The 18,270-nt window shown below is 46.5% G+C and overlaps 2 protein-coding genes across 2 annotated transcripts in view; one reads left to right on the forward strand and one right to left on the reverse strand.

The window, feature by feature from the left end:
* The window catches only part of LOC148454557 (uncharacterized), a 127,728-nt gene that overhangs the window by 86,597 nt on the left and 22,861 nt on the right, over positions 1 to 18,270 (forward strand). The gene's annotated exons all lie outside the window — the stretch shown is intronic.
* LOC148454558 (uncharacterized) overlaps positions 1 to 18,270 on the reverse strand; it is a 36,288-nt gene that overhangs the window by 14,335 nt on the left and 3,683 nt on the right. Inside the window, exons 2-6 of the mRNA XM_088460783.1 lie at positions 8,975 to 9,139; positions 8,209 to 8,400; positions 5,307 to 5,424; positions 5,133 to 5,230; positions 4,481 to 4,781 (exon numbers count right to left, since the gene is read on the reverse strand). Of these exons, the coding sequence (XP_088316909.1) occupies positions 4,481 to 4,781; positions 5,133 to 5,230; positions 5,307 to 5,424; positions 8,209 to 8,400; positions 8,975 to 9,052 (787 nt within the window). The 5' untranslated portion in view covers positions 9,053 to 9,139. The remainder of the gene's footprint in view (positions 1 to 4,480; positions 4,782 to 5,132; positions 5,231 to 5,306; positions 5,425 to 8,208; positions 8,401 to 8,974; positions 9,140 to 18,270) is intronic.

Genomic DNA, 18,270 nt, shown 5'->3' on the forward strand with positions numbered 1-18,270 from the left:
CCTGTTAAATGTGTCGTAACATATGCTTCTCCTCTGGGAACCAATGAGATCAGCAGGAAGTTTTCCCTTTGTCCTGTTTCAGTCTGGGGGGGAATAAATACATGTGTCCGAACACTGGTTTGCCAGTTCATGCTGAATTTTGGGTGTACTGAGGATATCTAGTCTGAGGTCTATCTCTGGGTCCAGAGGCGCAGCGTATGTATAACTGTACTTGGGTCTGTATTATTTCCTTTTACACCTAACTTGTGTATGTATAGATTGCGTGTAACTGACTGTACTTTTACCAGAATAATACTTGTGCGTTGGAAACACAGATTCCACTCCTGTCTTTATTTGCGGTAATACTGCGTACGCAATTAGCGTTCTGTTTAGAGGTTTTAGGCAGGATTTTGTCTTAGAGGTTCTAGGCAGGTGAATCTTAGAGGTTTATAGGAAGGATTATACTAAAGGTTAATACTGACGATTCAACAAAAGGGAAAGTTAGCTGCAGAAAAAGTTTTACCACATGAAGTGGCAAGGAAAGGCTAAGGCCTTGGCCTTTATTTATGACTGGTGGTTCTGCCTCTTATGATGATGTAAGCACAAGTGAACATGCTGACATAGAAATTGAGGCTACTTCTGTGGAAGTGTACCAGGATGAGCAGGATATTTGTGTAACTGACGCTAATAAGGATGTTGATGAGGATGTTGTTTGTGTAAATTAGGCACCAGTGGATTAAACAGTTGTTGCCCATTATGCCTTCACACAAGACAAAAAAACTTGGTTGTGTTAACTAATCTGCATCACCAGTGTTTTTTTGGGGAAAGTTTAATATTTTTTTCTTGGCAGCACTTGCTGGAGAAACTGAAGCAGAAGCCATCGCTGCATCACGTGACACTTGAGCTGACAATTTGCTTACCAACAGCTCTTTACATCTCTTCAGATCGGTGTCCGTTGGGAAGAAAGACACAACATATGACTTAAACCTTAAGTTTGCTCTGTTCAGCTTGTCCACATATCTGTGGTTAAAAGGACAACAGCATTTTAGAGGCCACTAATTAAGTTTTTTTTTTTTTTTAATGTCCCTGTACAGGTTGGGAATTGCTTTTCTAGTGAAGTGGAATCTTGATGGAATTTGGTAGAGGGGACACAGGACCTCAATTAACTGTCTAAAACACACTTAATTATTGGCGGATATTGGACCACATCTAATACCATGGCATCAGTGATCCTCTTTGTGACTGCTGTCATACTTCCTCCCCCTTGCAAAGGATTCTTTAACAGTTAATTGTTTTTTTAAAAGTACTACTAGTAGTCTTCCTGGTCCCCTTCTGGGATGAAAATCCACTCCCAGCAGCAGCAGGCATAGCGCTCAAAGATTCATCTAGGGCAAGGACTGATGTGAATGAGTAAAATATTTTTTGTAAATTCCTCCCCTCCTTCCTCATAAATTTGCTTTGGAATCAAAAAATGTAATGAAATGTACTACTAATCAGTTCTTCCTTTGCCTGCCTTCAACTACATACATACTCCAACTCCCTCAGGTCTCTTGATTAATGAAAATATGTTTCCTTATGTGCCATGTTGGAAGATGAACTGCCACGTATTTGTGCCGCCCACTGCTGCCACTTAATTTAGTCAGCCAGTTAGCTTAGTGCACATTTTGGGCCTATACCGAATGAAAACAACATTGCGAGCTGGGAGGTGGTCAAAATTGACTGGAAACTAGAGGAAATTAATGTTATTGATATTAATAATACTGTAGGAACAAACCCTCCCCCAATTATGTGATTTTAGTAGATTTTATACATTTTGGGGAAAAAAAAATACAGATCCAAGACACGCAAGGGGCGATTTTGTCAAAACCAAATCCAGATCCAAAACACAAGGAGATACATATCCAAAACCAAAACACGGGGATCGGCACACATCCCTAGTTTTGACCAGAGTTTAGTGATTTTATTAATGTTTTTAAAAACACGATTCTTGGTAAATTCCTATTAAGTATTGTTTCCTATGGAAAGTATTTACGAGTTTGACCGATGTTGTATTTACCTCTATTTTTTTACACCTGTTTTGCAGTTTTAATCTGGTTTTACTCCTGTGTTTGTTCTTCTTCAACCTCCGTGTCAGAAAAACAGGCTAAACTCCCCAGTGAATGGCATCTCGGCCAGACATAATTCTTAGTATTATCCCCTAATCTGCAATAATGGGTCACATCACTGTTACAGGGCATTAATAACAGTACACTCCAGTTACCATGTAGGGATCGGTGTAATGATAAAGCCCATTTCATATCGGAATGGGCATATTAGCAATGGTATTAGTGACAGTATGAGTTATGATCTGTAGACTTATGATCCACTGTATATAGGTATAAATTGTATCAGCTAACCAAATGATTTGTATGTTCAGATATAGAATGTTTACATTTATGGAAGAACTAAATAAGTGTCAGAGGATGTGTCTGATAGACGGTTATTTCCAGTAATGTTTGCATGCCAGGGGAACGAGACAGACGAAAAAAGGGGAGATCCAGGTGCTCACTATAATCCCTAAGAATTCTAATGATCATAATATTTATAATATACTCCATCAATTAACATGTTTTTTTTATGTTAGGTCACTTAATACATATTTGCCCACCTACCGTGTCACGGTGAACCTCAAAAGGTGGGTCCCTAACATCCCTAATACTGACACATTAAATACATTTATCTAGGACTTACCTGTAATAGAGCCCATTAAATGTGTGTACTGCAACGTAAAGGACCCATATCAATTTAAATCACCTGGGGCAGGTGGGAGGAGTGCTAGCCCAAGAGAAGGGGTATCGCCTTCATATGTACCTTATATACACACATACACAGAGGGAAAAAGGGGGTCTAGGCTGCACAAGGCCAAAAGTATTTTAGGGAGCAGCAAGTCTCCAATAGTTTTGTAATAGGACATTGTAAGCCCATCGGGGCCAAGGAGTTTGCCAGTGTGAGAAGACTTCAGGGCATCCTCCAGCTCCTGTATGTAAGGACTGCGGGTTCTGGACTTCCCAGGAGAGACTTAGATACCTGGTCACTGATAGCTCGGGAGGTTTGGAGTAGGGAAGGATGTATGTAGCTCTTCCTCATAGAGGAAAGATGTATATGATGTTATGTAGCAGGAGAGTACAGAGAGAAAGGTGCACTGGAAATAAACACTGGGACTGGACCTGAAATGTAGCACCAATTGGGATTGGACTGAAGCATAAAGTGGAGCCGGATTGGGACCGGGCTATAACGAACTGAAACCAGATTGGGACCTGACTTTAGAACAAAATGGAGTCGGATAGGGACCGCACTATAGCACACCTTAGAGCTGGATTGGAACCACAGCAAGAATCGGCAGGTGAACTGCAGACAGCTAGCCAGGGAGCTGGAGCCTTGGACGTCTAGTAGCGACGAAGCTCAGGCACAGAATTCTATCAAAGAAGGATAGTTATACCCAGGGTCAACGCGTTAATTGGCTGGTGAAGTCAGGTGGACATCAGCCTGGCTGCCACTGGTGAATACCGGTAAGCTGACCAGGTCCAACATGGTGGCGCCCATTGTCCGGAGCCGGCGAGAATGCCGTCTGAGCTCCAGGCCCATGTGATGACCACCATGCTGAGGGCCAACCAACAGTGCACTCTCCTGAGTCCCTCCATGATGTGAGGTGGAGAATGTGGGGAGGAGACTGGTCAGATCTCTGGGCTGGTAACACACAATGACATGATGTAAGGGGAGAGCAGGAGTATAATAGGGGCTGATGGCTCCTGATGTATGAGATACACTAGAGAGTGTGGGGAGGAGACTGGTCAGATCTCTGGGCTGGTAACACACAGTGACATGATGTGAGCAGGAGTATAATAGGGGCTGATGGCTCCTGATGTATGAGATACACCAGAGAGTGTGGGGAGGAGACTGATCAGATCTCTGGGCTGGTAACACACAGTGACATGATGTGAGGTGGGACAGCAAGAGAATAATAGGGGTTGATGGCTCCTGATATATGAGATACACCAGAGAGTGTGGGGAAGAGACTGGTCAAATATATGGGCTGGTAACATACAGTGACATGATGTGAGAGAGAGAGCATGAGTATAATAGGGGCTGATAGCTCCTGATGTATGAGATACACCAGAGAGTGTGGGGAGGAGACTGATCAGATCTCTGGGCTGGTAACACACAGTGACATGATGTGAGGTGGGACAGCAAGAGAATAATATGGGTTGATGGCTCCTGATATACGAGATACACCAGAGAGTGTGGGGAGGAGACTGGTCAAATCTATGGGCTGGTAACACACAGTGAAATGATGTGAGGTAAGAGCAGGTGTATAATAGGGGCTGATGGCTCCTGACACCCCCACTGGGTGGATACATTTCCCTCATTAATTTGTACTGACAGAGGAGGGTGTAGAATAAGAGATTGCTGTAGTAACTGAACAAGCAGAATATGTGACTTTTTTCTGTAATAAATTACTCACCCGAGCTGATATCTGTAGGGATTTCCTCCTCCTTACACTGCTGATCACCCATCATATACATCTCTTCTTCTCCCTCTATAACTTCTGCCTTTATATCAGTCACATATGTCTCTTCTTCTCCCTCTGTATCTTCTGCCTTCATGTCAGTCACATACGTCTCTTCTTCTCCCTCTGTATCTTCTGCCTTCATCTCAGTCACATACGTCTCTTCTTCTCCCTCTGTATCTCCTGCCTTATCAGTCGTATATGTCTCTTCTTTTCCTTTTATATCTTCTACTTTAATATCAACAACATCTTCACTCTAAATGACCCATAAAAAATAATGTCTGATTTCATTTAGACCACAGGTTCTCAATCTTGGTCCTCAGGACCCCAAAGAGTGCATGGTTTCCAGGTCTCCTCACATAATCACAAGTAAAATAATTAGCTCCACCTGTGGATCTCTTAAAATGTGTCAGTGACTAATGAATACACCTGTGCACCTCCTGGGTGACCTGGAAAACGTGAGCTGTTTGGGATCCTGAGGACAGAGTTTGAGAACCACTGATTTAGACTAAACAGTATAATAGTGTATAAGACACACACAGCATCTCTACAGATCACATAGAGAAAGACACTTTGGTATATTGGTGAGACCCTAAATTTCATCTACCTGATGCTCCTGTGGGATCCTGTGATTCTCCTCTGTACAATCCTGTGAATACAGAGGACGAGAACATCTCTCTGGGGTATTTCTGTTACTGGGTCCATCTGTAGGAGACACACAGTGACTGAGTACATTGTATATATGTGATTATCAGATGATGTGTATACAGGGGCCCCATACCTGCTCCCCCCTGTACAATAAATGACAGTCTCCTCTTATCCAGTGATGTGAGGGGCCGGTGATTCTCCATCATCACGTCCTTGTACAGACCCCTGTGTTCCTCTATATACTCCCCCTCCTGCATGGAGACATAGACAGTGACATCCTGACACCTTATAGGGACCTGACACACAATGATACAGTCATCACCCAGACACATCCCCTGGTGTTACTGTATAATGTCCCTGTGGCCGACCACACGTGATTAAAATGGCTGCCACGGCAGTGAAGAGATTAACCCTCATGCCCCGGCACCATTTTTAAAAGGACCTTTAGGCGCAGTGCGCCACGTACTACGAATGTACAAGTAATGTGGAAATGTACTTTTTAAATGTTTAACCTATGCACTTATAAGGAATGTATGTTATTTTGTTTTAGAAGGCTGTAACATTTAAGTCAAATGGTTATGAGACATTCTCACCTCCTAGTGATATGTAATTATCCTGATGTAGTGACCAAACCTTTGTTTACAGCACTTCCATTGAAATGCAATGCATAGGTCTCCGGTGTGTCTCTGTGTACAATACCCCTGCAAGTTTGTGGAAAGCAAGTTGTTTGTGTTTAGGAAGATTCTATTTTGTGTAAGAGCTTAGAAGGTGATAAGACTCAGAAAGCCCAAACTGGTTTAGTCATAGACATGTGAAAGGACGAATGCAATAGAAATTTGCATTATATTTACCTTTTCAGAAACAGTATATGCTAACTCAGTTTGTGCTTAGGAAACCAAATGTTTTTGGGTGGTATCAAGAAAATTGATTTAATTTCTGTGAAATGTAAGACGTATTTATTTATATTTTGTGAGATAGCCTGATTGGCTAAGAGGAACCCAGGGCGGACTTACCCCCTGTGGTAATGTGTATTGGAGTAGCATAAAAGAAGGCTTCGTGTCTGGTAAAAATTATACAGCTTTGAAAATTCTTTGTGGAGAAGAACCGCTGTTTGATTTCTGTATGATATTCCCCTTCAATCCGATGGGAGGGTCTTTTTTTAAGACTTTGAGCAATAAACACCTTTTGCCTTTACTTCGACTGCATCTGTACCCTGCGACCAACAGAATTGCGCCAAACGCTATTCCGTTCTCCTACTGTTCTGGGTTGAGTCAGGCGGTTTAGAAACTCAAGCCCTCTGCCTGCTACTGTGCAGACCTGGTCCATTGCGAGGGATCATGAGGAAACAAGAGACACCAAACAGGAGGTGTGTCCGCAGTTAGTCGACGCATATGCAGCAAAGCGGTTCCAGGCGCAGGCGGTAAGAGCCTGAGTGAACCTAAAAGCCGGTTCCAAACGCCGATGGTAGAGTTTGGTGGTGGCAGCATCGATACGCCCACGGCGCAATGGGTGGAGTCAGTGACAGACGGTCACTGACTGTAAGTGGGAATCCCTGATACCCCAAGGTCTAGTGGGGATCGAAACCCCAACCTGGGATCGGGAGTCTGGGCTGGAAGCCATCCGGTCACAGTCCCATTCTCAGCAGTCACCTCTCCAGTCATCATCCAGACACATCCCCTGGTGTTACTGTATAATGTCCCATTCCCAGCAGTCACCTCTCCAGGCATCACCCAGACACATCCCCTGGTGTTACCGTATAATGTCCCATTCCCAGCAGTCACCTCTCCAGTCATCATCCAGACACATCCCCTGGTGTTACTGTATAATGTCCAATTCCCAGCAGTCACCTCTCCAGTCATCACCCAGACACATCCCCTGGTGTTACCGTATAATGTCCCATTCCCAGCAGTAACCTCTCCAATCATCACCCAGACACATCCCCTGGTGTTACTGTATAATGTCCCATTCCCAGCAGTCACCTCTCCAGGCATCACCCAGACACATCCCCTGGTGTTACCGTATAATGTCCCATTCCCAGCAGTCACCTCTCCAGTCATCATCCAGACACATCCCCTGGTGTTACTGTATAATGTCCAATTCCCAGCAGTCACCTCTCCAGTCATCACCCAGACACATCCCCTGTTGTTACCGTATAATGTCCCATTCCCAGCAGTAACCTCTCCAATCATCACCCAGACACATCCCCTGGTGTTACTGTATAATGTCCCATTCCCAGCAGTCACCTCTCCAGGCATCACCCAGACACATCCCCTGGTGTTACCGTATAATGTCCCATTCCCAGCAGTCACCTCTCCAGTCATCACCCAGACACATCCCCTGGTGTTACCGTATAATGTCCCATTCCCAGCAGTAACCTCTCCAGTCATCACCCAGACACATCCCCTGGTGTTACTGTATAATGTCCCATTCCCAGCAGTTACCTCTCCAGTCATCACCCAGACACATCCCCTGGTTTTACTGTATAATGTCCCATTCCCAGCAGTCACCTCTCCAGTCATCACCCAGACACATCCCCTGGTGCTACCGTATAATGTCCCATTCCCAGCAGTCACCTCTCCAGTCATCACCTAGACACATCCCCTGGTGTTACTGTATAATGTCCCATTCCCAGCAGTCACCTCTCCAGTCATCACCCAGACACATCCCCTGGTATTACTGTATAATGTCCCATTACCAGCAGTCCCCTCTCCAGCCATCACCCAGACACATCCCCTGGTATTACTGTATAATGTCCCATTACCAGCAGTCACCTCTCCAGTCATCACCCAGACACATCCCCTGGTGTTACTGTATAATGTCCCATTCCCAGCAGTCACCTCTCCAGCCATCACCCAGACACATCCCCTGGTGTTACTGTATAACGTCCCATTCCCAGCAGTCACCTCTCCAGTCATCACCCAGACACATCCCCTGGTGTTACCGTATAATGTCCCATTCCCAGCAGTCACCTCTCCAGTCATCACCCAGACACATCCCCTGGTGTTACTGTATAACGTCCCATTCCCAGCAGTCACCTCTCCAGTCAGCAGATGAATGATGTTGTTGGCGAGTTCCAGGATCTTCTGGTCATTGTGTCTCTCATGTATCAGTGAGTGAGGGGGAGGCACAGTGATGGGGCACTGGGTCCTGCTTAGTCCTCCTGACACATGGGGACAGCTGCAGGGTGTCTCACAGTCACCGGATGTCTTCTTCACTACTGTGTAATCCTGTGTATTGGGGGAAGACACCAAATATCACTGCAAACACTCTCAAATATCACTGTATCAGTCACACATCCCCTCACCTCCCCAGTCATGTTCCTGTATTATTACTATAGATATAAGTGATGTCACTGTGACACTCCCAGATCCCCTCACCACCAGTCATGTCCCTGTATTATTACTATAGATATAAGTGATGTCACTGTGACACTCCCAGATCCCCTACCCAGTCATGTCCCTGTATTATTACTATAGATATAAGTGATGTCACTGTGACACTCCCAGATCCCCTCACCTCCCCAGTCATGTCCTTGTATTATTACTATAGATATAAGTGATGTCACTGTGACACTCCCAGATCCCCTACCCAGTCATGTCCCTGTATTATTACTATAGATATAAGTGATGTCACTGTGACACTCCCAGATCCCCTCACCACCAGTCATGTCCCTGTATTATTACTATAGATATAAGTGATGTCACTGTGACACTCCCAGATCCCCTCACCTCCCCAGTCATGTCCCTGTATTATTACTATAGATATAAGTGATGTCACTGTGACACTCCCAGACCCTCTCACCTCCCCAGTCAGCAGGTAGATGATCTCCAGGGTGAGATTTAGTATCCTCTCAGTCATGTGACTCCTGTCCGTGTCCATCCTCAGTGATCAGTGACTTATACAGGACACGTCTCACCCTCACGTGACTTCTAGTAACAAGGTTCTGATTCCTCAGTGAACAGATATCTAGGAATAAATATATTTATTAGAAGTTATTTCTTACTAGCTATTTATGTAGTGAGCACACATCACATAGCGCTTTACAGGGAAAATTTAGTCACATCTGTCCCTGCCCCAGTGGAGCTTACAATCTACATTTCCTACCATACAGACACACACAAGGGTTACTTTTAAAATAAACCAACTAAACTACCAGTATGCATATTGAAGACACCAATGCAAACACAATAAAAACATACAAACTCCACACTGACAGGGTCTAGGTCGGGATTTGAATTCACGACCCCAGGGCGGAGTAGTAAGGCTGTCCATTAAGCTACCATGTTGCCCATATAAACTTAAGAGTACAGAGTGACCACTAAGTCCCCATTCCCAGAGACAGAGTCTTGTTCAGTGTTTCTTAGACGTTCCTCTGACCCAGCTTCATAGGGCTGCTCAGTAACCACCACACGGCATTGCTGGAGGTTACACCAATGGTCCTCTCATGGCCAAGAGTCCTGGACCTCCAAGACACATACTTTTAGCAAATTGCCTGTGGAAGTGAACCTAATTGGTAACCATGTGTCAGGGCTCAGCCGGGGTTCGGCTCCCGCTTACCGCGCCGTCGGCTTCCCCTGTCATCCTGGGTGGTCGGGCAGCTGGCGCGGCAGCGGGGGAGAAGCTGAGTATTCTCCCCGCATGCAGTGGCTTCCTGGTGGGCTGGTGTCTGGCATCGCAATTCCGGACATGGGCGCCGCCATGACAGTCGGCCCATGTGACAGTATCTTCTTCCCAGGATAGGTTAGTGATCAGATGACGCTGTGCATCTATCAAAGGGTTCCCCTGGGTATATAACTGTTCCACAGGTTCCAGGAAGTTGCCTGAACAACGGTTGTCTCCTAGCGTGCCTTAGTGAGTTCCCAGTCCAGGTTCCTAACCCTCCTTACAGCAGCAGTGTTACCATTCCTACCTGTGTGCCTCCCGTCTCTGGTGAACATTGTGCAGCAGTGTATACCATCTCCGCCTGTGTGCCTCCCGTCTCTGGTGAATATCGTGCCGCAGTGTATACCATCTCTACCTGTGTGCCTCCCGTCTCTGGTGAATATCGTGCAGTAGTGTATACCATCTCTACCTGTGTGCCTCCCGTCCCTGGTGAATATCGTGCCACAGTGTATACCATTTCTATCTGTGTGCCTTCTATCTCTGGTGATTTCTCAAGTAACCGTGAGTCTCCACTTGATATTTGATCTACGTGTCAAGGTATAGTTATTGTACGGTTAAGGTATTACTAGTGCCTATCCAGGCATTACCATCTCTGGGCCACGGGTGTTGTGTCTCTGTTCCCGCAGGGCTTGGGTACCTGGTCAAAGGACCGCGACCTGCTCACGGGGTGCAGCTAAGCCCAAATCCCAATTGGGGGGGTCACTGGCGAACACCATCCTGTGGGTTAGATTCCGCACCTTTGCCCAGGTCTCGCCAACACTCAAGACCTGTGGATGAGGAAAACATATATCCAGGCCCCCCGTCTCCGCTTCCTCCCACAACCTAGGCCCTCCACGTCTTCTACCCTAGTCTCAGACGTGACAGTTTGTTCAGGCCCAATGGAGGCTGCAGGATCTCAAGGTACTTGGTCACTACAAGAGTTGACCTCTCGGATGGACAACCAAGAGGCTGCTCAACAACAAGTGGCTCAGTATTTACAGGAGCTCTCGAGGCAACTGGTTTCTATTCAAACCACGTTGGCTTCTATTCTCCCAGCTCCTCCGGCTGCAGCTCCCGCACCTTCTCCATCAGTTCCTCCTCTGGTGGCACATACCCCCAAACCCCGACTCCAGTTAGCTACTCCGGAAAGGTTTGACGGTGATCCCAGGCGATGCCGCAGATTCATTAACCAATGTGAGATCCAATTTGAGTGCCTTCCCCAGAATGTTCCCACGTTTCGGGCAAAGGTGGCATATGTTATATCACTGTTAACAGGAGCAGCGTTAGACTGGGTCTCCCCTCTATGGGAACAGGCCGACCCCATCGTATCTACTTACGAGGAATTCGTTTTAGCATTTAAGAGAATTTTTGATGAGCCAGGCCGTTCTGCATCTGCATCTTCTGATCTTCTTCGTGTGCGTCAGGGCACACGATCCGTGAGGCAGTATGTAGTCCAGTTTCAGACCCTGGCATCAGAATTAAAATGGAACGAGGAAGCTCTTAAAGCGTCCTTCCTTCATGGACTCTCTGAGAGGATGAAGGATGAGCTCGCCTCCAGAGATTTGCCAGAATCCTTCGCTGACGTTATCTCTCTTTGTATCAAAATTGATCTTCGTCACCGGGAAAGGTGGGCTAGTAGGGGAAGAAGTGAACGTCTACCAGCTCGTTCTCCTGCTGCCAATCCGCCTATGCCCACCTCAGCTAGTGAAGAGGAACCGATGCAGGTCAATAGAACCAAACTCACCCCGGCAGAGCGCAATAGACGCTTCCAAAATAAGCTGTGTATTTATTGTGCTGCACCTAACCACATTCTGAAGAATTGTCCTCTACTTGCGGGAAATGCGAGACCCTGACTGAAGTAGGGAGCATTCAGTTGGGGGTCATTCTCAAACCATCCCAATTTTCTGAAAGTCTTCTAGTAGTGTCACTTTCCCATAAGTCCAGGACAAGAAAGATCCATGCCTTAATTGATTCTGGAGCCGCTGGTAATTTCATTGCAGAAAAATTGATTCACACTTTGGGTGTTCCAGTCGTCCCCCTACCTAATAAATTGTTACTGTCCGGCCTAGATGGTAAAACCCTGGTGGGGCTACCCATTTCTTCGCTCTCTTATCCTGTGACTGTCCGAGTTGGATGCTTACATCAGGAAATGCTAGAATTTTTTGTACTACCCGAATCCTCCTATGAGCTGGTATTAGGATTGCCCTGGTTGAAAAAACACAATCCTGTCTTCTACTGGGATGCTAAGCAAATCCTATCCTGGGGCTCACATTGTTTTCAAAATTGTTTGACTAAGGTCATTCCAGTATGTAACCAAGCAACGGTTTCCAACCCAGCTATGAAATTCCTCCGTCCTGAGTCTCCAAGACACCCCTCCCAGCCGGGATTGCCTGGGGCTTATCAAGAGTTTGCTGACGCATTCTGTGAACAAGCCGCAGATGAACTTCCTCCGCATCGACCATGGGATTGCGCTATCGATTTACTTCCGGGGAAAAGTCCTCCACGTGGCCGTGTTTACCCCTTGTCCGTGCCAGAGACCGCGGCCATGGAAGAATACATTAAGGAAAACCTTGCTAAAGGGTTCATTCGACCCTCTTCTTCTCCTGCAGGGGCAGGTTTCTTTTTTGTAGGGAAAAAGGATGGAGGACTCCGTCCTTGCATAGATTACCGAGGCTTAAATCAGATCACCATAAAGAATCAGTACCCCTTACCTTTAATTTCAGAACTTTTTGACAAAGTCCAAGGGGCTCAGGTCTTCACCAAGCTGGATCTACGTGGCTCGTATAACTTGATTCGAATTAAAGCGGGGGACGAGTGGAAGACCGCGTTCAATACCAGAGACGGGCACTTCGAGTACCTTGTAATGCCCTTTGGTCTTTGCAATGCACCAGCTATTTTTCAAGGTTATGTCAACGAGGTCTTCCGGGATATTCTTCATAAATTTGTTGTGATTTATCTCGATGACATCTTAATTTTTTCCAGAGGTTTACAGAGCCATCATCTTCATGTATGGGAGGTATTGTCCCGCCTTCGTGTTCATCACCTCTTCGGAAAACTATCCAAATGTGTGTTTAATCAGACTTCAGTACCTTTTTTGGGTCATATAATCTCCGGGAGGAGTCTCCAGATGGACCCTGATAAACTAAAAGCAATCTCGGAGTGGCCCCTGCCTACTTCTTTAAAAGGTACTCAGCGCTTCTTAGGATTCGCAAACTATTATAGGAGATTTATTCCACACTTTTCTACGCTGGTAGCACCCATTACCTCTCTCACAAGGAAAGGAGCCAATCCTGCTAAATGGTCTGTTCCAGCAGTACAAGCCTTTCAAAACTTAAAAAAAGCCTTTTCTAGAGCTCCAATCCTCTGCTAGCCTCAAATAGACAAACCGTTCATTGTGGAGGTGGACGCATCCTCTGTTGGAGTAGGGGCGGTATTATCTCAGACTGCTGAAGACGGGAAGACTCATCCCTGTGGATTTTTCTCCCGAAAATTTTCTCCTGCAGAAAGGAATTATATTATAGGCGACCAAGAACTCTTAGGTATGCGTTTAGCCTTGGAGGAATGGTGGTATCTTCTTGAAGGGGCTAAATTTCCTGTCACGATTATTACAGACCATAAGAATCTGATCTATCTGCAAACCGCACACCGGTTGAATGCCAGGCAGGCACGATGGTCACTTTTCTTTTCTAGGTTTAATTTAAAACTTCAGTTTCATTCAGGTGTGTTGAATAAAAAAGCTGATGCATTATCTCGCTCCTTTATGACTAAATTGGAGGAGGAGGAGTGTTCTCAAGTTCGTTCCATTTTGGACCCAATTGTGTTTGCTCCTACTCAAGTGGTGTCTCTACCACCTGGAAAAATTTTTGTACCTCCTAATTTACGCAAAAAACTACTGGTTTGGGCTCATGCATCCTTGTTCGCAGGTCACACTGGAATCACCAAAACCTACCAGTTCTTACTTCGATCTTACTGGTGGCCTACCATGAAGAAGGATGTCAGAGAGTTTGTCCTGTCCTGTATTAAATGCGCCCAACATAAGACTCCACGTAGAAAGATGGTTGGTCCTCTACGTCCCTTATCTATCCCAGCTGCTCCATGGACCCACATCTCAATGGATTTCATTTCTGAATTACCTCAGTGCAAAGTGCATAACACGGTATGGGTGGTCATGGATCGCTTTTCTAAAATGGCACATTTTATCCCGCTGGTTGGTCTTCCTTCAGCCCCTCAATTAGCAAAAATTTTAATTCTAGACATTTTCAGATTACACGGTCTCCCAAAGGAAATAGTTTCTGATCGAAGTGTTCAATTTATAGCTAAATTCTGGAGAGCCCTATGTAATACTTGTGGAATCAAACTGAACTTTTCCTCGGCCTACCACCCACAGTCGAATGTAGTGTTCCCTCTAGCTCCGGCGGCAGGCAGGGCGCCAGAGCTAGAGAGGGCAATCTTGTGCGCGCGTCCAAAAATGGGGCGTGTCTATAAGACGCGTCCCCTTTTCGTCATACTTGGGGGCGTGCCCGGCGCTTCCGGACATGCCGGGCAGCCCCCAAGCGCTGCAGAAAGGGAGAATAGATGCCGGACGCATGCGCCCGGCGTCTATTCTCCGGCGGTGACCGGGTCACCGCATGTTTGTCCACCCGCGGGACACTGCGTCCGGCGGGTGAGAACGGCTCCCGCAGGCTGTTAGGGCAGGGCGCTTCGCCCCGCTAAAACAGCCTAGCGGGAACGCTAGAATGGTCAAACGGAAAGGGTCAATCAAGAGCTGGAGACCTTCATTAGGCACTTTGTGTCATCCTCCCAGGACGATTGGGTGGACCTCCTACCCTGGGCAGAGTTTTCTCATAATTTTAAGTACCATTCTTCCTCTAAATCCACTCCTTTTTTTACGGTTTTTGGTAGACACCCACAAGTTCCAGATTTCCAAAAGCTTCCATCTATGGATGTTCCGGCTGTGAACCAGGATATCCAATCCTTTTCAGTTTTGTGGAGTAAAATTCATAAATCATTAAAGCAATCTTCAAAAAATTACAAGAAGTTTGCAGACAGGAGACGTTTGGCTGTTCCACTGTTGAGAGTTGGGGACAGGGTTTGGTTGTCCTCCAAGAATATTCGGTTAAGAGTACCATCCATGAAACTCGCCCCACGTTTTATTGGACCATATTGTGTCCTTAAGGTAATCAGTCCAGTAACCTATAAATTGGAACTTCCCCCTCAAATGAAGATTTCAAACACTTTTCGCGTTTCTCTTTTACGACCACTGGTGCTCAATCGTTTTCAGAGTTGTTCTCCAAAATTACCTCAAGTTAAGACGTTACAAGGCACTGAATTTGAGGTGGAGAGGATCCTAGACTCTCGGCACAGATTTAACACCCTTCAGTATCTCATTGATTGGAAGGGCTATGGCCCCGAGGAAAGGGCCTGGATAAAAGCCTCTGATGTGCACGCTCCACGATTAATCCAGAGTTTTCATAGGAGATTTCCAGATAAGCCTGATGGGTGTTCAGTGCCCACCCTGAAAGGGGGGGGTACTGTCAGGGCTCAGCCGGGGATCGGCTCCCGCTTACCGCGCCGCCGGCTTCCCCTGTCAACCTGGATGGTCGGGCAGCTGGCGCGGTGGCGGGGGAGATGCTGAGTATTCTCCCCGCATGCAGTGGCTTCCTGGTGGGCTGGTGTCTGGCATCGCAATTCCGGACATGGGCACCGCCATGACAGTCGGCCCATGTGACAGTATCTTCTTCCCAGGATAGGTGAGTGATCAGCTGAAGCTGTGCATCTATCAAAGGGTTCCCCTGGGTATATAACTGTTCCACAGGTTCCAGGAAGTTGCCTGAACAACGGTTGTCTCCTAGCGTGCCTTAGTGAGTTCCCAGTCCAGGTTCCTAACCCTCCTTACAGCAGCAGTGTTACCATTCCTACCTGTGTGCCTCCCGTCTCTGGTGAACATTGTGCAGCAGTGTATACCATCTCCGCCTGTGTGCCTCCCGTCTCTGGTGAATATCGTGCCGCAGTGTATACCATCTCTACCTGTGTGCCTCCCGTCTCTGGTGAATATCGTGCAGCAGTGTATACCATCTCTACCTGTGTGCCTCCCGTCCCTGGTGAATATCGTGCCGCAGTGTATACCACTTCTATCTGTGTGCCTCCCGTCTCTGGTGAACATCGTGCAGCAGAGTGTATCATCTCCGCCTGTGTGCCTCCCGTCTCTGGTGAATATCGTGCAGCAGTATAACCACCCCTACCTGTGTGCCTTCTATCTCTGGTGATTTCTCAAGTAACCGTGAGTCTCCACTTGATATTTGATCTACGTGTCAAGGTATAGTTATTGTACGGTTAAGGTATTACTAGTGCCTATCCAGGCATTACCATCTCTGGGCCACGGGTGTTGTGTCTCTGTTCCCGCAGGGCTTGGGTACCTGGTCAAAGGACCGCGACCTGCTCACGGGGTGCAGCTAAGCCCAAATCCCAATTGGGGGGGGGTCACTGGCGAACACCATCCTGTGGGTTAGATTCCGCACCTTTGCCCAGGTCCCGCCAACACTCAAGACCTGTGGATGAGGAGAACATATATCTAGGCCCCCCGTCTCCGCTTCCTCCCACAACCTAGGCCCTCCACGTCTTCTACCCTAGTCTTAGACATGACACCATGGTTGGCCTGAGCTTTCCTTGGCGAGAGGGTTAATAGTCCCCTCCCTAGATATGAAGATGTTGACCCCAGTGTTGGGGTAAAAATAATGGATGACTTATTGTGGACGCATTGTATGCAGATGCTCTCCCTCTGGGTGTGTTTTGTAGGGAAAATGTTGCTGTGGGGCCACAAAGCTCTAGTTACACCCATGGTACTGAGATGCCTATTCCGGGAGCTGGAAGAGATGGAATTAGTAACCTAACACCTGTTCTGGCAACTCAAACAGATAAGACTACTGCTCCAACACCTATTCCAACAGCTGGAAAGAAGGGCATGGGTACTTAGATCCCCATTCCGGTACCTAGAATGGATGGCTGAGATACTGGGACACCAATGGGGCAGCTGGATGGGATGGATAGTGTTCCCGTATACCTATTCCGGCACGCAGAACTGCTGGCTAACGTACCCAAAGCTCCATTCTGGCACCAGGAACAGATGGCTAAGGCACATTGTGCTCCATACCGGCACCTGGACCTGCTGGCTAACGTACTCAGGGCTGCGCACTTAGGGAAATTCAGCGCGGAGGATGCGATGAGCCATTCTGGAGCCCATCTGCAGTGTGAGTTTTTCCCTTGCAGAGGTTCAATGTCAGCCGCACTGTACATGGCAGATCTGTGTGCAGACAGGCATCACCTTCTAGCAATCCCACTTGGCAAATGTAAATCTATATTCATATGTGATAGGAAGAATTGAAATGCATCATGTATTTGCTTTTACATGGCTTCTATTGCAGGAAATCAATTTTGACAAATGCAGGAATTCTAGCAGCCCCCTCAGTTAAGGATACCACTCGTTTCCAGAATTCAGGGGTCTCAATGTCCCTCAGCCTCCACCCACCACAAGACCAGCTAAGCCCAACCCATGGCACACCTACACCCCACCTCATGAACATTATAAGGTAAAACAAAACATCTCATCACAAGCCTGGTGAGACTGAGGAATCTGTATCTCCAAACACCGACGCTGTGTCCGTTACGCTCTGAGACAGCAGATGAAGAGTTACAAAGAGCTGGTGGGGAGTTCCGATACAGCCGTCAGCGCGTGAGTGCCACACCTCGCTGTAAGGTCCGTCACAGAGTAACCACATGAATCACCATCCCAGGCGCTCCCAGATGCATTTCATCCACAAAGACGTTATCAGTGGGTGTGTTCTAGTGCCCCATACATTACCTTATATCCCTATGTCATTCATCATTATATATAATACACAAAGACGTCATCAGTGGGTGTGTTCTAGTGCCCCATACACTACCTTATATCCAGCTGTCACTCATCATTATATATAATACACAAAGACGTCATCAGTGGGTGTGTTCTAGTGCCCCATACATCACCTTATATCCAGCTGTCATTCATCATTATATATAATACACAAAGACTTCATCAGTGGGTGTGTTCTAGTGCCCCATACATCACCTTATATCCAGCTGTCACTCATCATTATATATAATACACAAAGACGTCATCAGTAGGTGTTTTCTAGTGCCCCATACATCACCTTATATCCAGCTGTCACTCATCATTATATATAATACACAAAGACGTCATCAGTAGGTGTGTTCAATTGCCCCATACATTACCTTATATCCAGCTGTCACTCATCATTATATATAATACATTACCTTATATCCAGCTGTCACTCATCATTATATATAATACACAAAGACTTCATCAGTGGGTGTGTTCTAGTGCCCCATACACTACCTTATATCCAGCTGTCACTCATCATTATATATAATACACAAAGACTTCATCAGTGGGTGTGTTC

The sequence above is a fragment of the Taudactylus pleione genome, unplaced genomic scaffold, assembly GCF_031769625.1.
Source record: "Taudactylus pleione unplaced genomic scaffold, aTauple2 ptg000984l, whole genome shotgun sequence".
In the NCBI taxonomy this organism is placed as follows: Eukaryota; Metazoa; Chordata; class Amphibia; order Anura; family Myobatrachidae; genus Taudactylus; species Taudactylus pleione.